At 45.7% G+C, this 26,035-nt stretch overlaps 1 protein-coding gene across 6 annotated transcripts in view; it reads right to left on the bottom strand.

Annotated features, from left to right (window-relative positions):
- Positions 1-26,035, bottom strand: part of LPGAT1 (lysophosphatidylglycerol acyltransferase 1) — a 123,889-nt gene that overhangs the window by 33,307 nt on the left and 64,547 nt on the right. For all 6 annotated transcript variants that reach the window (XM_059718067.1, XM_059718059.1, XM_006261519.4 and 3 more), the window contains one exon: positions 6,599-6,725. In XM_059718067.1, coding sequence (XP_059574050.1) covers positions 6,599-6,725 — 127 coding nt within the window. The remainder of the gene's footprint in view (positions 1-6,598; positions 6,726-26,035) is intronic.

Here is a 26,035-nt window from a genome sequence, read left to right as displayed (position 1 = left end):
ACAGTGAGTGTTAACTGCAACACTAGTCTTTACTGTATTTACTTGAATAGAAGATGAATCTGATTATAAGACACTCCCCCAATAATTAGATTCAATTTATGGAAAATGTATTTTAATTTTCCAGGTACAGAATCTAATTATTGGAGTTTTGCCCTTGAATTTTAACCAAGGAAATCATCCACCCGCTTTACTCAACCCTGGTGAGACTGCAGCTGGAGTACTGAGACCCAGTTCAGGAAGGATGTGGAGAAGCTTGAGACAGTCCGGAGGAGAGCCACTCATACGATCCAAGGCCTGGAGGGAAGGCTGTATGAGAAGAGGCTAAGGGACTTGAGACTCTTCAGTCTGGAGAAGAGAAGGCTCAGGGAGGACTTGGTGGCAGCCTACAACTTCATAAGAGGGGTACATCAGGACATCTGTTCACCAGAGCTCCCAAAAGGATAACAAGGTCTAATAACTAATAAACTCCAAGAAGGCCGATTTAGACTGGACATAAGAAAACAGTTCTTTACGGTACGAGTGTCCAGGGTCTGGAACAAACTCCTCGCAGAGGTGGTGCAAGCACCTACTGTGGACTCCTTCAAAAAACAGCTGGATTTATTTCTTGCTAGGGTCACTTGATCCCAGCTGACTTCCTGCCTATGGCCCAGGGCCCCCGGACCCAGTGATCTCATGAGGTCCCTTCCAGCCCCTAATGTCTATGAAATCCATGAAATGTATCCCCCTCCCACTGCTACAGCAGAGAAAAATAAATCTGGGGGTCAGGTAGCCCTTTTGCTCTCTACTTCCCCAAACTTTTTCTCCTCAGCCTTTTCCCCCTCTCCTTACCATCAGAGCCTGTTCTCCTTGAGCACATGGAAGTGAGGAGCAATTTTGAAAACAATAACCTTGAAATTAAATATGACTGTAGCAACTTGCATATAATACCCACAGGCTTGATTCATCTAAAATTAATGCATGTTATCTTTTCTTGAAACAGCTGCAAGTTTTAGCACAGGTATTCTATAAACACATTTTTGAGCAGCTCTTGGGAGCCTACCTAAACGTAGTACAAACTACGTATGGTATTAGTGCAAAGGCAAAAGCTTGTGATTTACCACATAGTCCATTGTGGTGGGCCCCAGCAGAGTCAACAGCATTTCAAACCATGGTGACCCCACTACTCAGCACTGATCACTGTGTGCATGTACTCCAGATCCATGTGCTAATAAGCCCCCCAACTCATGACTGCAACCAGGTGTTCTCATCACAAGTCCTGGGATGCTCCAAAAATTTATATGCAAATAAGGCACAGGGCAACCTGGTCCAGCTTCACTGCATGGACAACAGACCATGCTAATCATATGTGGCAGGCTGAAAGAGGGGGCAACACAGGGATTTTGAGTGAACTGTTTGGGGCCCTATGTAGTGATGTTTGCCAGGCACTGAAGGCTGGTGAAGAAAAAGGAAACATAGAAAATGGGAAAGAAAAGCACAGCTCAGCTGTGGGAATGAAGAGAAAAGAACCTGTTCAACCTTCACAAGAGAAGGCTGTGAGGGGACCTGGTGGCCATGCATAAGTTTACCAGGGGGGACCAGAGGGGAATGGGAGAGACCCTGTTCCCCCATAACAAGGAATAATGGCCATAAGTTGTTTGAGAGTAGGTTCAGGCTAGACATTAGAAGGCAATACTTCAGAGTCAGGGCAGCTAGGTTCTGGAACCAACTTCCAAGGGAAGTGGTGCACACTCCTAACTTGGGGGTCTTTAAGAGGAGGCTTGACAATTACCTAGCTGGGGTCATATGAGCCCAGTATTCCCTCCTGTCCAGGGCAGAGGGTCGGACTTGAAGATCTACTTAGGTCCTTTCCGACCCTACATCTATGAAACATGTATGCAATGCCATGGCTCACTAGGACTTAAAAAAAAAAAAAAAAAAAAAAAAGGAGTCAGCACCTGGGAGGGCTGCACTTAATGGGTACTGTCATAATCAGATGGGTTACACTAACCTATTCTTGTCATGGGTTCCCATCAGCCTGATTGCCCAATGTGGGCCATGTGTTTTATAGTCATACTCAGTGTTGGCGGCATTCACATGAACTTCATAGTTGGTTTCCACTGCTGAGCACATGCTGTTTTTGGCAGCCTTTTAATGACAAACATATCTAGGAGATGCCCTTGTACACAATTATAAGATGAAAGGCTTCCCCCACCCCTCATGCCAGTGGAGGTGGGGGGTGAGGGGGGTGCAAAAGGGGGAGGAAGAAACCTCATCTTCTATTACAGTAAATATGGGAGTTAGCTTAAGAACACCAGACAAATGAAACGGATAAAAAACAAGACTAGCAAAAAGCACAACCTGCACTTCAGTTTCATTTTAATATGTCTCAATATGTGAAGAGTAAGGGACATTCACACCCACTGGTCTAGGGAAGAGTCCATCATGGCGATGTCCATAATATATACTACCAATAGTTCCAACAAAATATGTCTCCCTGCAAGCAGAAGCTGGTGAGCTTCATGAAAACGGCTCGCGCTGTATGCCAGGTTGACACTTCCCGATGACCATCCAGGCCTTGTTATGGAATGAATATTGTGTTTAGAAATCCAAATTCTTGCACTACATCCTCTCCCCAGTTAGAGCTGCTTTACTCTGACAGTTCAATGCACTTTTAAACTTAATTTAAAAAACAGCAAGAGAATTTCCCTGAGCTGTCAGCATCCTCTGATGTCCCCATGTTAATGCCTCCAATGCAAGAGGAATGGTGGGGGGGAGGGGGGGGGGGAAATAGCCTGGCCCAATCCAGTAACTGCAGGCTACTACTGCATGTAGTCCAAGGACACCTGCACATTATGCTGGAGGGGAGGGAGGCCAAGCCCAGCAATGCACTCCCTGGAAAGGGGGAGGTCACAAAGCTATGGTCAAGTCCCTTCTCCACTAAAGGTGCAACTCAGGAGACAATGCAAGTGTTCAAGCTTTAGGAACCTGAAATGCAGATTTCCCATCCCAGCTGTGCTTAACCTCATGCAACTGCACTCCAGTAGGAGGGGAAAGCTGAAGTTTTATAATAACTACCAGTGAAACAATTAAACAGAAACTCTCTGCAGGGAGTAACAAAGTCCCTTCCTCCCAGCACATGAACACCTCCCAGTGAATAAACTAATAATAGTAACCAGAATTCAGGACTCCATGTATGCGACCACAGCAATACCATCTTAACTAGAAACAAAAAAAGCAAACATTCAAGATCAAACAAACCTCTTGGTATTACAAATAATGCACCCTGGCCTCCAATTTTCAATTCCTCGTTTGCGGTATACATGCGATATGTTCCAAATGAACTTTCCAGAATACTTTTACCAGCGACTAGAACAGACAACAAACAAGACAACAGGGACTTTCTTTGTTCTAAGCATGAAGGATCCACTTCATTTTAGGGCTGGAGCCAACCTAATCTGGAATCAAACATTTACTGAACAATACGTTTGCTGCCTGTTTTCTGGCAAAGGAAGTTAATGGTATTTTCACCACCAACATTAACTCATCACACTGATAGCAACCTCCTTCAAAAGAACCATTTCACAGCCAAAAAAAATGCCATCTATTACCAAAGTACCCTGGATTGCTTCATTGACTTAAGTGAGAGAATGACAGCATGATGCTAATGAGTCAGAGGTTTGATTTTGTGTGTACATCTAGGAACAGGTAGCATGTATATTGTAAAATTTCAGTGCTTTTTCACTTCTCAGCTATTCAATGATCAATCTAAAAAGCAATCAAAGCCAAATGGGACAAACATATTAAGCGAACAATTTTAAATTATTCAAGTTTTTCTTTCATTTAGGCCTTTAACTGCAAATTATTTCATCTCTCCAAAAAGAAAAACAAGAAAAACAAAAGACACCCCACACCACATGACAGATAGCAGTAAGTTGACTTCTCACACATTAAGCTAGTCCTTTAGAAAAAGTTGCTTATCAAAGGAAGATTTTTTTTGCTACCACTTTCCCACCCTGGACTCTGCTGAGAGGCTGTCATTTTTCTAGTACTACTCTGGTAGCTCCCTGAACCTATGGTTTTAACAAAAGATGAGCTCTTTCTGTTCAGACCATTACATTTGAACAGAACACAGCTTTTAGGAGTCACGTTAACTGACCAGATACTGACCTCAAGTTTTATTAACATACAGACAAGAGATGCTCAATATCATGTCAGCTGGCTTTTGGTAAACCCTGGTACCTGTAGTACTAGCCCATGATCCAGCTGACACAATGTGGATTATGTAGGGTTACCATATGTCTGGGTTTTCCTGGACATATCTTCTTTTTTGGCCCCCTGTGCTGTGTCCGGGCAGGTTTTTAAAATAAGAGCAAATGTCCAGGTTTCTTGCTCTTCCTCTGCTCTCCCAGACTGGTTGCTTGGCGCTGGGAGCAGTGGGCAGCAGTTTGACTGTTGGGGATCACACGCTCCTCATGCATTCCCCAGCGGGGCAGAGGCAGTGTGTGCATGCGCGCACAACATGGGAGCTGCTTGGGCAGCAGGGCCAGGGGGCTGCAGTTTAGGAGTGAGGGGCAGAGGCAGGGCATGGGCATATCATATGTCCTTCCCCCCTTTCCTTCCCCCTCTCTCCCCGCTCCCTCCCAGGTGTCCTCTTTTTTGATGCTGGAAATATGGTAACCCTGGATTATGACTTCTCTTTGTCAACCCTGGCAGCAGTCATGGTTGACACCATGTTTTAGGTAACATTACTCTTCACGTTTGTTTTCTTACTATGTAATTTTTCTAACAAATACAAGTATGTCCTCGTTGAAGCAGGAGGTATGTTCTCCAAGTGTAAGTGGATATAAGCATGGAAGAGGGGACAGGAAAAAGTCCTGAGCATGTCTGTCACGGCGGGGTCCTCGCGGAGGGCCGTGATCTCCTTAAGGTTCCTCACTCTGTGTCAGGCTGGCCCAAGGCACCCTCTAGTTCTCGCCCGCCACGTCTTGCCGGAATATGATTGGGAGGCTGCCTATGACTCCCTGGGCACGGCTACTCGGGACCTCTGTCCCCGCAGTTCTTCCGGACCCCTGGGGGTCTCCCGATATGGTGGGTGTTCCCCGGACACCCTAGTCTTATGGGCTATGTGTGGCTCCAACCTCCCCTGATACCACGCCCCAAGCCTCGCAGATGTAATAGACGTTGGTATGCCTGTACGCCCGCTTCCCAGGCCTCCTCTATGATCTAGCCCACTCTGGGCTTTCTCTCGTACCCAGCCTCTCACTGGGCCTCCCCTGATGGTGCGGTCCCGCTCAGGGACTCCCTAGCGGGCCCCGGCTCTTCCGGCCAACCGCACGGGTACCTACTCTGACGCCGGCTTACCGCGCTGCTACTCCGTCTTCTCGGGGCAACCACAGTGCCCTGCCTCGGTCTGAGGGGTGTTGCCGCACTAGCCTGCGGCTGGGCTCACTATGCCGGTCTCGGGCTCCCCAATATGGCCCCTCTCCAGGGCTGCTCAGTATGGCACTCCCCTTCTTTGGGGCTCGCTGTGCCCCCCCCAGGCTTTGCAGTGAAATCGCCCCTCGCTCTGGGGCTGGGGTCTATGTACCCCGCACGCGATCCGGGGTCTATGTCCCCCCGTCTGCAACCTACTGGTTGCGCCCGCGACCCACTGGCCGCGCTCCTCGCCGCCAGTTGCTCCCGCACTGGCGTGCAAGCTGTGCCTTCACTGGCGCTGTGAAATTAATGCGCCCTCTTGGCGCTAGGGCACCCCACACTCTCTGGGGTCCCTATGATTGAGGCCTCCTCCAACCCCTACAGCCTCACCCAAGCCTCTGGGTGTAATATCACAACGTCAAAGCAAACCCACAAGCCCCTAGGCTGTAACACAAATGCAAGCTCAAGCCGTCTGGCTGTAACTCAAACCCGAAGCCCGATGGCCATAACACCTTGCTCCCTATGACCATGGTACTTGCTGCTAGGCTCCTTTCCACATCCTCACTCCCAGAGCTCCTGCCTCCCAGGCTGCTGGCAGAGAACTGCTAGCCTGGCTTCAGCCCTGGGCTTCATAAGGGCCAGGCCCTGCCCCCTACAGGCAGCTGGCTCCGCTTAGCTGCTCCGGCAACCCGCAGCTGTGCTCAATTGGCTCTGCCAGGGCTCTCTCCCTGGCAGTTTCTCCTCTCTAGGAGCAGGCACTGGGGTGCCCTGCGACAATGTCCATGGACTATTACTTTTCAAGGGAACTCAGACTGAAGATTACTTAAGAGAAATATCTTACGGTAAAAAAAGATAATCATAAGCTTCTTTTAAGAAAGCAACAGTTTAAATGAAACTGAACACACCAAGACTTACAACTGAGCTGTAAATAAACTAATATGGTACAGTAAAGTCAAATACCCTGAAGTGTATACTTTGACCAATTTACAGGTCAACCACCATTGTTAAATGAAAACAGTATACCACTGATATTAGGAAACAGCCATAGAACAGCCTCTGAGCTTTTAATCTGAAACATCTTGTGCTTAAATAACTAGGCAAACCATATTCAAAGAAACATACAGTTCTCCAGGATGCTAAAATGTGCCATGCAGGATTCCAAACATGGTTCTTTAGCTGTAAACTTAATAGGACTATTTCCTACCTGTAATGTACATGTGTAATTGTTGGTTGCCTGTAGCCAAGAATCCAAGTCTGGATGTCTATGGGTTCAGCTCTGGGATACGCAATGGTTATATCTATCATCCACTGAAGGCCTTTTGATTTGTTCTCTAGGAATAAAATACAAAAAAGAGGAGGTATTAAAATGACACCAAATGACATGCCACTGACTTGATATCCATTGCAGAGTTACTTTTCATTATTACATAATTTATTACATCGCCAAGCAAACTTAAAACCAATGAAGCAGACAGTTCAAGGTAAAAGGGGTGGACGCCGACTCCGTGGAAGTGGACAGCAGAACTCTTACCGACTGTAGTGAGGCTAGGGTTATACCACGTGTCAGTTACCTGGTTGTACTTGGTACTGTGCCATGCACACCGATGGAACTACATCCATTCTTTGGGAAGACCCATGTAATAGGATGGGCACAATGATGGGTGCCTATACACATCCAGCAAGGCTGCTCCAACAATTAATTACAGCATGTCAAAGCAGATTTGATTAATCAAGTCTGCTGGAGAGTGGTAATTACTGCGCTCCAGCATCATGCGTATCAGCATCCACGCACTGAAAAATGGCAGCAGGGGCATTTTAAGTAAAGCTCGCTTGACAAGCTTTAGTTAAAGCGTTCCCACTGCCATTTTTCAGCATGGGGAAACGGACTCCCCCCCATTCCTGGAGGCTGTGCACACCTATACCATTAATGACTTTTGAGGATGGACTTAAATGCAAAAACTTAGACAACATACTAGTGACACCAAGCTGGACAGAATAGCAAACACTCTGGCACAGAAATAGGATTCTAAAGGACCTTGATCAATTAATTGGAAACATGGTAAAAATAAATCAGCTGATAAATAATTGCAATTATTGTTCTGTCATAATTGCAACACTGAAGATTTACAAACACAGAGTGAGAAGCAACTGCCCAGGCAGGAGTGGTGCAGAAAAGGATCTAGGGGACGCAGCAATCACAAGGCAAATATGAACTAACAGTGTAATACTGTGGTCAGAAAAAAAACAAATGGAACACTGGGATGTAGTAAAGGAATGTTCCACACAACACATAGGAAGAGACTCTTCCACTCCATTCAAGCACTGATAAGGCCTCCCCTGGAGTCCTGTACCTAGTTTTGGACATCACATTCCATGCAAAGCAGGGACAAAGTAGAAAGAGTCCAGAAGAAAGCAATAAGTGATTAGAAGTCTAGAAAATGGGCCTGTGAAAGAAAGGTTGGAAGAGCTGAGATTATGTGGCCTGCAAAAGAAAAGGCTGAAGATTTTCAGATAACAAGCTTCAAATACAAAAAGAGCTGTTAAGAAGAGAGTTTGGCTTTTTCAATTATTCTGTCTCCATATGCTAAGGGATAAAAAGCATGTCTTTAATAGCAACAGGGGAGTTTTAGGTCAGATATGAAGAAGAACTTTCTAATTCTCAGAGCTGTAAAGCACTGGTAAAGATCACCTAGAGAGGCTGTGAAATCTCCAACATTTAAAAAAAAAATTAAGTGAAGGTTAGATAATTGTCTGGGGTGGTTTAGACAGATATTCCTGCCTTGAGTAAGGGAGATTGGACTAAATGGCCTCCTAAAGTCCCTTTTAACCATATTTTTCTACAATTTTATGAAATTGTTTTTTTTAAGCAGGGCTGTATTTAAACAACACCAATCCGTTAACCTAAGCATAAGAACTAAACAGAACTAAAAGCATAAGAGCTACTACTGTAAGTAAGTAAAAATCCCAAATATGCAGATCCATAGCCAATTCTAAAAGCCTGAGTTTGTTTCTATCAATTGAAATAACTGTGACTATTTTCGTTTGATAAAACAAGTTTCAAACTGGACTGTATTTTTACTACTGAATGCAAGAAAGCAGCTACAATATATTGATTTAAGAATAGCAGCACTATGGATCTATGATAAATATTCTGACAATAAAGCTATTACATTTTTTTAGTAATCTCTGAATACATTGTTTTGTGCCCAATTCTAAATTCAAGCAAAGCAGCGTTGAAAAGGGGGTAGGAAGCACTTAGATATTTGCCTAATTCACAGATAATTTGCACTGTATCCCTCGAGGAATAAAAAACATAAAAGTTCAAGCCATGCAATTAAAAAACAAAAAAACAAAAAACCCACACTCATAGGATCACTTCATTGGAGGATAGCATTACAAAGCCATGATAACAAACATGTGAAATAAGTAGACGGGATTCCATAACAGATGACATGTCAGCATTATGACGATAGCATCTCTTTCTAAAGTTGTGTTTTCTGAAGAGTTTGTTTCTCGTCTTCTGAGAAAGGCTGATCTGATGTGAAATGTTAAACAACTCAAAGCAGCAACCATTTCCAAGACTGGAAAGACGGGGAGAAAATTTAACACTCAATTGCTGTTCATGATGTCTCATCTCCAAGAAACAGATTGTTATGCAAGTATGGGCTGGACAATGGCTTGCTGCATATCACACTGTAGGATTTCTTATAGTTTGTAAAACATGGGGGAGAGAGCTACAGAAGGAGAGGGAGAGAGAAAGAGACTATTTCTGGTCAGTTGAAAGAACATACAAGTTAAGTGCTTGGTAGGCTGTCATTCAATTTGGCTCACACCTATCCAGCAAGTGCTCTACTGCTCTGAAGGGCCATATTCAAAAAAAGGGGAATGGACTCCTGCTCAGAATCAACATAAAATCCATGCACCATTTAAATCCTCGCTTTACCCTCCTAAATAAGGACAGTGAAAAATCACTGTGGCACGTCCCAAAGATATGGCTTAATTTTCATTTTACATATTACAGTCTCCAATAGCTAGGGTTATGGAAAACTACAACATTTAAACCCAGCATTTTTCAACCCATGTATCGTGACCCAGAATTGGGTCACAAGAATATATGAAAGGGTCGTGAACAAGCTTTAAAAATGCCGGGGGGGGGGGGGGGGGGAGCAGGAGGAGGCTGGCAGGGGGTGCCACATGCATGTGAGGGCATACAAGATCCAGGCAGCTGTGAGACTACCCCAGAGAGGAGGTGGGGTGGGGGGCAACATGGGCAGCTTGAGGGGAGCAGTGGCAGCTGGGTCATGGCAGTAGGGTAGCCACAGCCCAGTGCACGAACAGCTGGCAGCCCCCCACTCCACCCTACCATACCAGGTCCAGCCTGCTGGGCTACAGAGGCAGCTCTGCCCATGTCAGTCCAGCCAGGCTGCAGCCCCATGCCCACTGTGGGTGCACAAATCTGGAGCAGTAATTGCCCCCCTGACCCACACACCGAAGGGCTGGGGGCAGTGGGTCAGGAGTGACCAGCAGGACTGGGAGGGTGGGAGGCTGTGGGTTGGGAGTGAGGGGCACTGGCAGGGCCAGAGGGCTGCAGGTCAGGAGTGAGGCAGGCCTCGAGTCCAAAAAAGTTGAGAACCACTACTTTAACATGCTACCTATTCCCCCTCCCCCCCCCCGGTTATTACAGAACACAACTTTAGATTATTAAAACTTACATACATATGGACACTCATCACCTATTGTGCAATTTAGATTTTGCATTTTATGCAGTCTGGATACTTGCTGTGCTGCTCTCATGCATGAACCCAAAACTGCAACACTTGTTGGCAGTGAGAGCAGGGAAGCATTGGGTAGGGAAGTATTACTCTCCCCATTTTAGACTGGGAAATGGAACCACAATAATTTAGTGAACTGACCAAGGTCACACAATATTTCTTGGCCTTTTACATAGGTATCTTTATTCCCAGGCCAAAGTATTAAGTAAAAAGCTAAGAGAAGGTCACAATAAGCAAATTCTCAAAACAAAAGCCATTTCTTTTTTGAGAAAAAAAAAAAAAAAAATGAAGAGCATGAACATAGCAGCTGTCATCTTCTTGCTTGTGGGTTAGAACAGGGCTGTCCAACTTCTGGGTAGAAGGACCACCCTCCAACACTGGCAACATAGCCATCGTCTCAGCCATGTGAACATAGCCCCTTTCTTGCCATGTGGAAAGCCTAGATCTTCCCTCCCATGGCCCATGGCCTGGCCTCAGCCAGCCCCTAGAAGCAAAGGCAAGAAGCAGAAGCCAGAGAAGGGAGGAGGAGCCTAAAGACTGCTGCTGCAGCACCAGGAGCCATAGGAGGGGTGGCAGCTAGACAAGAATGGGGGGGAGGAAAGAGGGGGAAAGGAGTCTCGTATGTTAACCTGACAAGGATCAAATGTGCCCTGCCAGCTACCAGTTGGACAAGTTGGGATTAGAACAAGTGGTCGGAAAAAAAAAAAGTGAAAAAATAGTATTTTAATTTCTGAAATAAACTGCAAGTTTGCAAAAAGCTTTCAGGGGTGTAGGTTGTAGCCGTTTTAGTCTAAGAAGATAGGCAGACAAGGTTCTTTGGGTAAATCCAATATCTTTTGTTAGACCAACTAAAAGATGTTGGACCTAATAAGATATCGAATCTACCCAAAGAACCTTGTTTACCAAAAAGCTTTCACACACTTGGTGAAAGCTTTGGTGGTTCAAACCATGGACCTTTGTGCTGCTGGCAGCACAGCTGGCAGCGTTCCTGGCAGCGGTGTTGGCAGCAACGAGTCTTGCCCCCCACTCCACCCTACCATACCAGGTCCAGCCTCCTGGGCTACAGAGGCAGCTTTGTTCCATGGTTGGACCACACACTTGGTCCATGGTTTGGACCACCAAACCATGTGGCACCCACAAGGACAGCCCAACCTGAAGAAGGAAAACATCAGGAACCTGCAATCCATGGGGCAGCCGGCAGTACACCACAGGTAAGCAATAAGGGGCCCTTTGGGCATCAGAGCCGGGGGACAAAGGCGCCAGTCACAGGGCTCAAGTGCCTATACACTAATGCTAGGAGCATGGGGAGCAAGCAGGATGAACTAGCACTCCTGCTTGCAGAAAACACCTACGACTTAGTAGGGCTAACAGAAACCTGGTGGGATTCTTCCCGCGACTGGGCAGTACACATTGAGGGTTATAAGCTGTACAGAAAAGATAGAGTGGGGAAGAGAGGGGGAGGGGTTGCGCTCTATGTCAATGAGCGATATACATCAACCCTTATCAAAACGGAATCGGAGGAGGAGAATGTAGAAGGATTGTGAGTTAGGTTACATGGAGGTCAAGGAGAAAGGGATTTGGTGGTAGGGGTCTGCTACAGACCCCCACACCAAGGGGAAGAACTAGTTTTGGGGCTCCGGAGGCAGCTCTCGGAGACTATAAAAACTAAGGAGGCAGTAGTCATGGGGGACCTAAACTACCCAGAGATCTGCTGGGAGACGCAGACAGCAAAGTCCCACCATTCATGCAGGCTCCTATCCTGTGTACAGGACCTCCATCTGATGCAGGAGGTACATGGTCCCACTAGGGGGAATGTATTACTGGACCTTGTATTGGCAACAGGGGATGACATGGTAGGGGACCTACAGATCAGTGGTCACCTGGGGGACAGTGATCACCAAATAATAGAATTCATCATAAGACGTCGTAGGTAAGGTAACTAGTAGGGTGAAAGTGCTAGAGACTTTAGGAAAGCTGATTTCAATGAACTCAGGCATTTAGTCAAGGATGCACTGCAGAGTAAGAGTTTTGAAGAGATGGGAGCCCAGGAAGGGTGGCTGTGCCTTAAGGAAATGATCCTTTGGGCACAGAGGGAGACGATCCCGATGCGGGGAAAAAGGGGGAAAGGGGCCAAGAGGCTTCCTTGGCTGACCAAAGATATCCAGAGCAGCCTACGGGCAAAAAGGGGGGCATATAAAGAGTGGAAATGGGGAGAGATTAAAGAGGAGTATACCTCCTCTGCTCGCGCTTGTAGGGAGGCAGTTAGACAGGCCAAAGCTACCATGGAGCTGAGGATGGCATCCCAAGTTAACGATAACAAAAAATTGTTTTTTAGATATATAGGGAGTAAAAGGAAGGCCCAGGGTGGAATAGGACCTCTACTAAATGGGCAGAAGCAATTGGTGACGGACAGGGGGGACAAGACTGAACTCCTCAATGAGTTCTTTGCCTCAGTGTTCCTAAGCAAGGGGCAAGACAAGTCTCTCTCTGGGATTGTAGAGGCAGCAGCAGGATGCCAGACTACCAAGCGTAGATCCTGAGATGGTGCAGAGGCACTTGGAGGAACTGGATGCGTTTAAGTCGGCAGGCCCGGATGAGCTCCATCCGAGGGTACTGAAGGCACTGGCTGACATCATTGCACAGCCACTGACGGGAATATTTGAACACTCATGGCGCATGGGCCAGGTCCCGGAGGACTGGAAAAGGGCCAATGTGGTCCCCATTTTCAAGAAGGGGAGGAAGGAGGACCCAGGCAACTATAGACCTGTCAGTCTCACCTCCATCCTTGGCAAAGTCTTTGAAAAAATTATCAAGGCTCACATTTGCGAGAGCCCGGCAGGACAAATTATGCTGAGGGGAAACCAGCACGGGTTCGTAGCAGGTAGATCATGCCTGAATAATCTAGTCTCTTTTTATGACCAGGTTACAAAACACTTGGACACAGGAGTAGGGGTTGACGTCGTTTACTTACACTTCAGGAAGGCCTTCGATACGGTATCCCACACCATACTGGTGAACAAGTTAAGAGGCTGTGACTTGGATGACTACACAGTCCGGTGGGTGGCGAATTGGTTAGAGAGTCGTACCCAGAGAGTCGTAGCGGATGGGTCGGTATCGACCTGGAAGGGTGTGGGCAGTGGGGTGCCGCAGGGCTCGGTCCTTGGACCGATACTCTTCAATGTCTTCATCAGCGATTGGACGAGGGAGTGAAGTGTACTCTGTCCAAGTCTGCAGATGACACAAAACTGTGGGGAGAACTAGACACACCGGAGGGCAGGGAACAACTACAAGCAGACCTGGACAGGTTGGACATATGGGTGGAAAACAACAGAATGCAATTCAACAAGGAGAAATGCAAAGTGCTGCACCTAGGGAGGAAAAATGTCCAGCATACCTACTGCCTAGGAAATGACCTGCTTGGTGGCAGGGAAGTGGAAAGGGATCTTGGAGTCCTAGCGGACTCCAAGATGAACATGAGTCGTCAGTGTGACGAAGTCATCAGAAAAGCTAATGGCACTTTATCGTGCATCAGCAGATGCATGACGAACAGATCCAAGGAGGTGATACTTCCCCTCTATCGGGCGCTGGTCAGACCGCAATTGGAATACTGCGTGCAATTTTGGGCGCCACACTTCAAGAGAGATGTGGAGAACCTGGAGAGGGTCCAGAGAAGGGCCACTCATATGGTTAAGGGCTTGCAGGCCAAGCCCCTATGAGGAGAGACTAGGGCACCTGGACCTCTTCAGCCTCCGCAAGAGAAGGTTGAGAGACGACCTTGTGGCTGCCTGTAAGTTCATCACGGGGGCACAGAAGGGAATTGGTGAGGCTTTACTCACCAAGGCGCCCCTGGGGGTTACAAGAAATAATGGCCACAAGCTAGCAGAGAGCAGATTTAGATTGGACATTAGGAAGAACTTCTTCAGAGTTAGAGTGGCCGAAGTCTGGAGTGGGCTCCCAAGGGAGGTAGTGCTCTCCCCTACCCTGGGGGTCTTCAAGAGGAGGTTAGATAGGCATCTAGCTGGGGTCATCTAGACCCAGCACTCTTTCCTGCCTATGCAGGGGGTCGGACTCGATGATCTATTGAGGTCCCTTCCGACCCTAACATCTATGAATCTATGACTTTAACGCTGACCAAGAAATTACCAAGTATATATTACAAAACAATGCAAAAAAAAAATGCGTTAATTATGTTTCAAACAGCTGCAATTATTTTTAAATTCTGGACCAAATGTCCCCAAAAAAGTAGTTTTGAAGAAAAATCACTCCAAAATCTTTAAGTTAGCATTAGATTGAATGTATTGCTTTTGAGTGCAATTAAAAGTTAATTTTTTTCATAAGGAAATATCTGCTGTGGAGTTTTTATCTATGTAGAAATGCATTTAATAACATTTAAATCATCCTGCGTTATTCATTTTAGATGGTGTGAAATCAAAATTAAGACTAATAGATTATCATAATAAACCATGGGCAGGAAAAAAGCAGAAGCCATTTATTAACAGTAAAAAGTGGGAAATAAAATACAGACTGTGTTAATTTTATCCAAAATCTCTTTTTATTGTTATATTAAAAATAATTCTAAATGTTCTTGAACTCCTAAATCAATAGTTTGTGACTTTTCCCTTGATCATTACACAGAAGACGCTGCTGCCTCCTACTTGGTTTTGGTTTCCACATAGGACAGGGAACAGGGCTAAATGGATGCACAGGGCAAGCACAGCCTGCCATCTCCACCCACATCAATACGGAAGAAATCACAGAAACCAACTCCCCTAAACCACTGGCCAAAGTTAGAAAAAGATCTGGCATTCTTTCAGCCTGTCAGACAATCAGTTTTCAGCACAATGCCTCTTAAATTAGCACACCCAATCACAAAAATACCCAAGTGGATATATTTGAAACAAGGCATGGAAAAAGAATCTATCGTCTCTGGCTTAGTTCATTCATACAAAGACCTGCAGATATTATATATTTTTTAAATGAACAAATAACATCCTCAGGTTTTTAGAGCGTTAATTTATGGAGTAGGTAATGTAAATAAAAAAAACAAACAGCACTTCTGATGAGATGTTAGATATGACAATAATATTTATGTAACAAATGCATTTTTTTAAAAGACTGATTAAGACAAGCATGCACACAACTTTAATAAATGCAATGGGCCTGATAATTTACTCTTTTAATAAGGCATGGCAGTAGCCAGTGTGTGGTTGCTGGCAAAGGTTAAATACTAAAAGAAATACTCTAATCTTTCTATCAACTATTTTATGTACACGGTATTAATACACAAATGAAAACAAAATAAAATTGTTGCATTAACAACACTTGTGGTATAAAAGGTGATTAACCTGACCCCTAATATTGACAGAGTGAATAAGATATTAAAATGTTTTCATTTATTTTATCATTGCATATGGTGCGTTTAATTGGTTTTGTTCAATTTACACTATTTACATTCCACCCAAGTGGATATTTCTAGTAACAGCAAAATTCATATCAATGCTGTACTGAAAAATGAAGAGGAAGCAGCTGGACACAGCACAGAAAAGTAAAAGGATAGGCCTGAGTTTTATTTGATGGTAAGGTTTTAGGCCCATCCAAAAAGGCCTCTGAATCACAATAACTAGAATTAAAAAAATAATCAGGGCACCCCATTTGCTCCATTAGAGTGCTGAAATAAAGGAACTGTTATAAAATTCTCAAGTTTACTATGCCATTTCTTTTGTTAGGGATTTAAGCTGAAATCATTGTTAGACGATATGGTCCAATTCTGTTTTTGTCAAGAAAATCCAGGTAATTTCTATTACATTTCTAGTCCACATGCCAGAGTTTAAAATACTGGAGGCTAAGGATGAGACTTCCTTAAATAGAAGTCCACATACAGAAGATAAGCAGTTCCAGTTTTAGGGTAGATGGAAGAAGGATAAAATTTTGTACACTGGAACAAAAGTCACATACTCATCTATAGCCAAAAAAGATTGGGCACGTTTTTCTTCTTCTGGGGATCCTGATAGATACTTCATCTGTTCAACAATCCTTACTTTCAGGTTTGGCTAGCCAGCATAGCTACACCCATCTCTGGTTGCCAAGCTGTTCTGAACTTTCAAAAAATTCTTGTTAGAGGCTCTTTCGTTTCAATGGATACTGAAGGAACAACTATCCTGTCTGCCACAGTCTCTCTCAGAAGCAGCAGCCAGAGAGGCCAGAATTTAAACTGACCTCTCTGGGGAATCTTTTTTTCCTCCTCCAAGGTTTCAGTCTGGCTACCTTTCTCAGTACACTTTTCTGCAAAGCAATACGTTTTAATCTTTCAGTTTCCCTGGGAAACCTCAAAAACAGAAGTTTCTTATTTTTTAATGGATCTTTTTTTAAAAAAAAGTCTTTTTAAAGAAAGAATTAATGTTCAAAATCGCCTGTAGGGTTCTAGTTCTTACCCAACTGTTTCCAAATCAGGTAGGAGTCATGTGCTTTGACATGGCAGGAACATAACTTACTTTATGGTTTATTCTTAACATTTGCAGAGTAGGATGGAACCTCTACATGAACATTAGTTTGACTAGCTAACCAAATTAAAGGTGAACTGACCGATTTCTTCCCTTCTCCCCCCACCCCACACACCCTTTAAAACAAAGGCAGTGTTAAATTTCTGTAATTCTTTTTTCTTTATTCTTTCTTTAATCATGGGTGGCTCCTTTCATAGAGCAAAAGCTACAGTTGGAAAGTCACTTAATACTTGGTCACTTAAGACCAAGTGGGGTCTCCCTTAAGACCCTACTTCATTGCCTACACTCCCTCCATACCTGATTCTGACAGGTTATTATTGAATCTGATCAGGATTCAAAGCCTCCTCTTTTCATCCACTGTAAAACACACAACATGTTCAGCATTGCTTAAATGTTAAAGTTTATTAGATTCAGAAAAGGATGGCCTGATCTACAGTTTGGACCAGACCTTTTGGCTTCCTCTCCTCACTCTTTGCCTAGAATTATTCTCAAGCAATACAGTCATTTGAACTGGACCAGGAACGAGCAAGACTTTTGAGCCTTGCTGGGAAATGAAGAATACTAGGGTATTATAGATCCCTCACTCTAACTTCAGTAACCAGAAAGATACTGGAGTAAATCAGTCATTCAGTAAGCTGTTAAGAAGAAAACAATGTGATAAGAAACAGCTGCCATGATTTGCTCTTGACAAATTCATTCTTAACCACCTGACTTCCTTCTGTGACAAGGTGATAGGGATTGTGGATGGGGAGAGCAGTATATGCATCTCTTAGCAAACAATCAGTGTCTTGGCACTGGAAGCAAAGTAAAGCCTTCCTTTCTTACTTAAGGGAAAGCAACACCTTTGGCTAGCTAAATGTAGGCTGATGCACAAGTGAGGTCTGACCTGAACAACAAAGGATCCATCCATCCAGCCTTAAAACATGAAAGACATATTCTGCCTGAAGAAGCTCATGTCTGTTACTAATTACTAATACTGCCCAAAATTACTATAGCTACAAGAGGGGAAGAAAAATCAGACCCTCAAACAATTCTATTTTATTGATTCAAGTTATTTGGGCATTTGATAACACTTTGTAAGGATAGTTTTACTGTTTTTAATGGTACTTCCATGCACTAGGAGAAAAGGAGCACAGAAGAAATGGCTATTCAGTAAAGAAACAGCATGCAGTTATACCCTTTAATATCTCAACACCAAATAAGGATAGACAAGGTAATAAGCGGGCTGCTTTGCTAAACTATGACTTGAAGCTTAAAAAGGATTCTTGCAAAAAGTGTAAATTTGGTCATATTGCTAAAATGGGTAAAAAGGTATGATTTTTGTGCTATGGGCTGGATGACATAGCACCAAGGGCCCAGATCTAGCCTGCAGGCCAAGGGTTGAGCACCCCTGCTTTCATACACTTCCTGGACCATCATGGCTACAACAACACTCCAATCCTAAGAAGGTATAGTAACAGCAAGCAGGAATTAAAAAAGAAAAAAAAAAAAGCTGGGCATAAAGAGAGACAGTTGGCAATGGACAGAGAAGGCAACAAGAAAACTTTCTATTAATAGAATCAGAAGAAAGAGGAAGACCAAATGGGGAAGATGCTTAAAAAAAAAAAACAACCCGAAAGAGCAAAGGCTGAAGTGTTTTTAACTTCAGTCTTCATAACAGAAGTTAGTTATTAGATGACAAGCACACCTAGCAGCATGGACGTGGGGGAATAGATAATCAGCCTAGAGAAGGGAAAAAATAGATTTGAGATTACTTGGATGCACAGAAAACACGTTTTCAAAATTAACAGGACCAGATGAGATTCCTCCTACAGTTCTTAGGAAGCATCTGAGGTAACTGCAGAGCCACTGGACTCAGTAGCTAGGCAAGGTATCTGGAAAAGGGAAATACAGTGCCCAACTTAGAAAAGCAGTAGGGTGGGGTAAATGGAGGATCCCACTGAATTAGAGAACCATCAGTCTAACTTCAGTAACTGAAAAGATCTGTCATTTTGTAAGCAGCTATAAGATAACAAGATGGTAAGAAACAGCCAACATGACTTGCTTTTGACAAGTCATTCCTAATCTGATTTCCTTCTATGACAAGGAGATTGAGTTTGTGGATGGGGGAGAGTAGCGTATGTAATACACCTGGATCTCAGCAAGGCCTGGGTCTCGGACATTCTCATAAGCAAGGAAAAGAATATGATCTATATAAAAATCACTAATGGTGGGTGCATAATTGGTTGAATAAATCAAGATTGAAGTAGTTGTCAATGTCTCAATGTCAAGTTGGCAGGAGATTACAAATAGTTTCCTACAGTTCTGTTCTGTGCCCAATGCTATTCAATAGCTTCATGAATAACCTGGAAGATGAAATACAGCATACACTTAGTAAATTTGTAGATGACACCAGGATGTGGTCAGTTGGTACCATAGGCTTTGAAGGCCAGGATTAAGATTAAAAATTATCTTGATAAATTGGAAAAGTCACCTGAAAAACTGGATGAAATTCACTGAAGGCAAGTATTACGCGCTTAGCATGAATAATAAAATCAATAAACAAAATGAGGAATGATTAGCTAGGCTACAGTGTGGCAGCAATGTGCCTAGGAGTTATAGAAGATCACAAATCAAATCAATCAACAATGTAATATAGTGGCAAGAGTCAAAGGCCTAGTGGGAGGTATTAGCAGGAGTACTGCATGCAAATCACAGGAAATGGCTCTTCCATTCTATTCAGCATTGGCGTTCTACTCAGATAAACAGATTGAGTGTTGCCCAGCCCATTTGGGGCACCATACTTTAAGACCCTAACATAGGTTCCAACTGGAGACAGTTTTGAACAAAACAAACTAACTAAACACCAAGAACACATGGCATGAGAAAAGGCTTGAAGAACTGGTATTATTCAGTCTGGAGAAGAAAAGACTAAGCAAAGGTGGGATTTGAGAAAAGTCTTCAAACACAAAAAGGGTTGTTATAAAGAGGATGATGACCAATTGTTCCCTGTGTTCACAGGGGACATGCAACAAGTAATGGGTTTAAATTGCCACAAGGGAAATGTGTGTCAAATATCAGGAAAAACTTCCTAGTGATAAGGGTGGTTAAACATTGAAAAAGATTTACCTAGAAAGGTTGTAGAATTTCCATAATTCATAGCCCAACTGGAGAAGCCCCACATCACCTGGTTGTAGAAGTTAGGTGCCAGGATACAACAACAACAGTCCTGTGCTGCCAACCCTAGAAGATGAGCTTGATCAACCCTGTGCCACCCAGCCACAGGAGAGTCCTCCCTGTAAAGGTAGTATGGGAAGCATAGTTTTTAGGATGGTGCTGGTCTGATCAATCATTTGTTTGGATCAGGAAGGTAATTTCCTCATTGGTGCTTGGTGAGATTTTTCATGTTACTCCCTAGATCACAAAGGTAGTTAGGATAAAAGGGGTTGGACATCAGAATTAAATGTTGGCAATCTATAGGAACTCTTAAGTTTTGGCAACCTTCAGCCAGCCTTCAGTGCAAGTAAAAGCCCAAAACAGGCATCCCCCTGAACTTTGAGGGACCTATGATTTACCAGTGGGCCTTTATGCCTCCCAATCTTATCTTGTTAGAGGGGAAGGTGGGGGGGCACCAGAAGTCTTTACAGACTATGTTCCCTCTTGGTTCACATGTCCCCTTTCACAGCCAGTAAAGATACTTGTTGCACCTAAATGCCTGGTAACATGGAGACTTGTCAGATAGTGGTAGGGATGGGTTAAGCCTGTTGCTTAAATCCACCCCATGGTCTACTCCCATTCACATGCATGTCCCAATCAAGTTACCCAGAGTTGATTTTTTCAATAAAGTCTTCTACATCACTTGAGTAGTAAATAATGTGAATGTGAGGCAATAAAGAAACAGAAAGGAACTTACAAACAATATACTCAGAAACTGTTGTGAAAGCTTTAAGATCTGCTAAAGACTAGAATGTGTTATCTGCCATACCTCTAAGGGACAGAATAAATTCATAATTCTGCTATATCCGTTTTGTGGCTGAAGTGTATTTTCTGCAAAGCTAGGTTAAAGGACAGAAGTACAATGTTCTACCCAAACTGCTTTCATAAAGTTTTTTCTTTTCTTTTTTTTTTTTTCCCCACTTTCTCAAAGAAAATGGAGCATTTTTGTACCATCTTTTTTCAGCATCTTGAATGTGACTCCTAATAGCGTAGGTATCCTCTAATTTATTTGGGAGTACCACACTGGTTGGGGAGATTTAGTACCAGGATTAAAGCATTTTTCTCTTGCTTTTCATGATTAGTCACAGCCAAGAAGTGGCTAGGAAAACAGCAGGCACCCACAGGGAAAAGACTGCATTAATCAGACTTTTAAATGACAGCTAGGGGCAGAAGGAGGAGGCAGAGTTTCTTGAAATCTAGACCTCAACTCCCAAACACAAAACTAAAAAAGGAAGGAAATTACTCTAATAATTTAGTTCTTAAAGGGGAATGGGTGAATCAGTCTGATTTTAAGGGTCTGTTCCATTCATTCTGGAACACAAGTTCTGCATTCCTGTGAATACAGCACAGATGGGAAGAAAATGGACCAGACAGGAAGAGAAGCCTAAAAAAGAAAGAGGATTGTATCAACCCAGAATCTCTCTAATCAGAAAGCGGTTGCATTCATACCAACCCTTTCACAGAAAGGTTATTCATACCAACCCTTTCACAGAAGAAGAGCTCATTTCCTGACCACCATTAGAAATGAGAGAGAATTAAGGGATGAGGAACATGTCATGTTGAGTAACAGACAGAAGGGCAAGGTTTATTGCTGATATTATAGAGCCAGCCATTTATATGTGACTACAGGGTATAGTTTCTTTACCCACAAGCTTTTCCGCTAGAGATGTCTGGAGTCCTTCAAGAAAGTTAGGAGCAACTAAGCAACTCCTTTATAATCTGATATTTTTGGTATTTTGGGAATTTGTTCACTATGGAAGGGTTTAAGATCTGATACAGATGTGCCAAATAGCATCTTTTCCTTTAAACTATTCAAAGACCTATCAAAGGTCAACAACAAAATATCTGATTGAGTTGGACTCCATTATGACAGTTGTATGTCAGAGTTGCCACAGCTTGTTCTTCAAACTGTAAAACTCCCAACTTTATAATGCCTGTGAACAATGCAAAGTGGTGACACTGTGTAAACCTGCTAGTCCTTAAATTTCATAGATTTCATAGACATTAGGGCTGGAAAGGACCTCAGAAGATCATCGAGTCCAGCCCCCTGCCCAAAGGCCAGGAAGTCAGCTGGGGTCATAGGATCCCAGCAAGATAAGCATCCAGTTTGCTCTTGAAGGTGTTCAATGTAGGCGCTTGAACCACCTCCGGTGGCAGGCTGTTCCAGACCTTGGGGGCTCGGACACTAAAGAAATTCTTCCTTATGTCCAGCCTGAAACGGTCTTGAAGTAGTTTATGACCATTCGACCTAGTCGACATCCCTTGGGGCACTCTGGTGAACAAACGTTCCCCCAGATACTGGTGGTCACCCCGATAAGCTTATAGGTGGCCATCAGATCACCCCTGAGCCTGCGCTTTTCCAGGCTAAGGAGCCCCAGGGCTCTCAGCCTGTCATCGTAGGGTCTGCTTCCCTGACCTCTGATCATGTGCGTGGCTCTTCTCTGGACTCTCTCAAGCTTCTCCACATCCTTTTTGAATTGTGAAGCCCAAAACTAGACGCAGTACTCCAGCTGCGGCCTCACTAAAGCCGAGTACAAGGGGAGAATGATGTCCCGGGATTTGCTTGAGAAGCATCTATGGATGCAAGCCAGCGTTTTGGTCACTTTACTAGCCACAGCATCACACTGCAGGCTCATGTTCATCTTGTGGTCAATGATGACCCTCAAGTCTCTTTCTTGAATAGTGCTAGCCACCATAGCACTGCCGAGCCTATAAGGATGCTGCGGGTTTTTCTTCCCAAGATGGAGAACCTTGCATTTATCCGCGTTGAACACCATCAGATTCTTGTCCGCCCATTTGCTGAGCCTGTCCAGGTCAGCCTGGATCACCCGCCTGTCTTCTGGTGTGGATGCTTTGCCCCAAAGTTTGGTGTCATCGGCGAACTTGGCCAGTCCACTTCTGACTCCAGTGTCCACATCATTAATGAAGATGTTGAACAGTATGGGTCCAAGGACAGAGCCTTGGGGGACCCCACTGGTCACAGGACACCATGATGAGTGACTTCCATCAATTACTACCCTCTGGGTCTGACCCCGGAGCCAATTTTCCAGCCAGTGGATCGTGGAGGACCCAAGGCGACAATTGGCCAGTTTATCCAAGAGGCGATCATGGGAAACCAGATCAAAGGCTTTTTTGAAGTCAAGATATATGACATCAGTCTCTTCTCCTTTGTCCAGGTGATAGGTCACCTGGTCGTAGAAGGAAATGAGATTGGTCAAGAAAGACCTACCCGCAACAAACCCGTGCTGGCTATCCCTTAAGATGTTGGCGTCGGCCAGTCCATTAAGGATGGCCTCTTCAATAAACTTTTCTAAGATCTTCCCCGGGATAGAAGTCAGGCTAATGGGCCTAGTTTGCCGGATCCACTTTCCTCCCTTTCTTGAAGATAGGCACCACATTGGCCTTCTTCCAGTCTTCGGGCACTACACCAGAGCGCCAAGAGTTTTCAAAGATCCGCGCTAGAGGCTGGGCTATGATGCTCACCAGCTCCTTGAATACCCTGGGGTGAAGATTGTCAGGGCTGGCCGACTTGAAGGTATCCAGCTTCTCAAGATGTTCCTTCACGAAGTCAGCATCAATGGAGGGCAGGGGATCACCCTCACCCGGACTTCCCTGTCCCGTAGCGAGCATGGGCGTCCCATGCGACTGATGAAAGACCGACGCAAAGTACCTATTTAATAGGTTGGCTTTTTCCTGGGCGTCAGTTGTCAGTTGCCCCATCTGGTTCAGCAGGGGTCCAACGTTGCCCCTGCTTTTCCTCCGGCTCCCCACATATCAGAAAAAAGGACTTTTTATTGTCCTTGATGCTCAAAGCTAGCTGGAGTTCAGTTGCAGCCTTGGCTTTCCTGGTCTGCTCCCTACAGGACCGGACCAGTGCAGAATAATCCTCCTTGGAGGTGACTCCCATCCTCCATCCTTTGTAGGCCTTTCTTTTTAGCCTCAGGAGGTCTGCCAGGTCCCTGGAGAGCCAGGGGGGCTGCTGTGCCCTCTTGCTGCCTTTCCTGCGAGATGGAATAGACTTAGTTTGTGCATTGAGGATCACTCCCTTGAGGAGCAACCACTCTTCTTGAACTCCCCTCTCCCCGTGGTCACAGTCCCTTAGGGCCTCACTGACAAGCCTCCTGAGCTTGTCAAAGTCGGCTTTCCTGAAGTCAAGGACTTCTGTGTTGCTGACTGACTTGCCAGCTTTTCGGCGGATGGTGAAGGTGATCAGCTCGTGATCATTGTCACCAAGCTTCCCATTGATCACTAGGTCGCTGACTAGGTCATCCCCAGTAGCCAGTACCAGGTCGAGCAGCGCTTTGCCTCTCACTGGCCCATAGACTTCTTGAGTCAGGTGGAGGTCATCCACGCACAAGAGGAAGCTTTGCGACCGCTCAGATTTTGCTGAGCGATCCTCCCACGAAATGTCCGGGTAATTGAAGTCACCCATGACAACCATGGTCCTGGAGCATGCGGCCTCAGCCAGTTCCCGGTCAAGCTCAGGACTTTGGGTGGGAGGTCTGTAGTAGACTCCCACCATTGTGTCCCCTGTGCCATGTTCCCCACGGATTTTAACCCAGAGGGTCTCCAGCTGTCCACCCTGGTCGCCAATATCGGCTTGCAGGGACGTGTAGCTTTCCTTAACATAGAGAGCTACACCCCTGCCCCTTTTCTCTACACGATCCCTCCTGTACAGGGTATAGCCATCTATACCCGTGGTCCAGTCATGGGTGGAGTCCCACCAGGTCTCCGTTATCCCTGTGACATCATAATTATTTGCTTTGAGCAGGAGGATGAGTTCCTCCTGCTTATTCCCCAACTCCTGGCATTTGTGTACAGGCAGGCAAGTGTCCCCTGGGGGGCTCCTTCCTTGCCCACAGATTTTACTAGGGCTGGGGCAGGGGTGGGCTCCCTGAAGTGCCTTGACCTGCTGGCTTTGCAGGGATTGCTCAATGGGCCAGCAGTGGCAGTAGTGCCCCTGTCCCCCAGCGGGCTTAGTTTAAAGCCCGATGGAGCAGGTCAGCCAGCCTGGCTGAGAAGAGCCTCCTCCCTAGGGGAGAGAGGTGGAGGCCATCCCTTCCCAGCAGCTTGCTGCCTCTCTCGCTAAAGAGTGGACTGTGGTCATGGAAGCCAAAGCCTTCCCAACGACACCAGCGCCGCAGTCTTTGGTTGACCACGTGGATCCTCCTCGCCCTCCTTGGCCCATAACCTGAGAGTGGGAGGATCGACGAGAATACCACCTGTGCCCCCAGACCCTTTAGCCCTGCTCCCAAATCCCTGTAGCGCCTCATGACCCGGCTGGGAGCGCTCCGAGCCGTGTCATTGGTGCCCACATGAATTAGGAGCATGGGATAGTGGTCTGTGGGTTGGAGGAGCTCTGGGATCCTCTCCGCAATGTCCCAGATGCGGGCCCCCAGGAAGCAGCAGACTTCCCGGGCTAAGGGGTCGGGGCGGCAGATTGCCCCCTCCGTCCCCCTCAGAATGGAGTCTCCCACAACAAACACCTTACATTTTGTCTTGGGGAGAGCAGGGGCGAGAGGTGTAGTTGGGCCCATGTTGCCTGCGGGAGCCGGCAACTCAGCATGCTCTGCTGGAGCGGCAAGAGGTGCATACCTGTTGCTCAGCTCCGGCGGGCAGAGGCCTTGGTGCAGTGGGCCTTAGGGCCCTTGACCACCGTGGTCCACACCCCTGGCTGGACAGAGCGGGAGGTCCCAGAGTCCTCCTTTGGCCTGGAGGGAGACTGTGGTCTACCCTCCGCCTCCCAGGGGAGAAGGGCCTGGCAGAAGGAGTCTATCTCCTGCTCGCAGTCCCTAATGGCATGCAGTCTCTGGACTGTGGCCTGGAGCTCCTCCAGCTGGCGTGCCAGAGACCCCAAAAGGGAGCAGACCCCACAAGGGGAGGTCACCATGCTCCCAGACCCCAGAAAAGGGACAGGCAGCCCCTGCAGCCAAGAGCCAGGGGCTCCGTCTGCGTGGAGGCCGGAACCAGGGGCTCTGTCTGGGTGGCTGTCTCTGAGGTGCCGGGTGGGGGGGGACCGCGGAGCCTGAGGGGACCCTCGGTGTGCGGCGCGTGCCCATCCATGGCATGCCTCTGGTAGGCTGGCTACAGCTGGGACTGTCTACCCTGGGGGGTGCACAGGCAGGGTCCCGGGCCCTCTCGTGCTAACTCATGTGCCGGTAGAGAAGCGCGCCT

The sequence above is a fragment of the Alligator mississippiensis genome, chromosome 1, assembly GCF_030867095.1.
Source record: "Alligator mississippiensis isolate rAllMis1 chromosome 1, rAllMis1, whole genome shotgun sequence".
Classification (NCBI taxonomy): domain Eukaryota; kingdom Metazoa; phylum Chordata; order Crocodylia; family Alligatoridae; genus Alligator; species Alligator mississippiensis.
The sequence above is the reverse complement of the archived record's forward strand: the minus strand, read 5'-3'. Positions and strand labels throughout refer to the sequence as shown.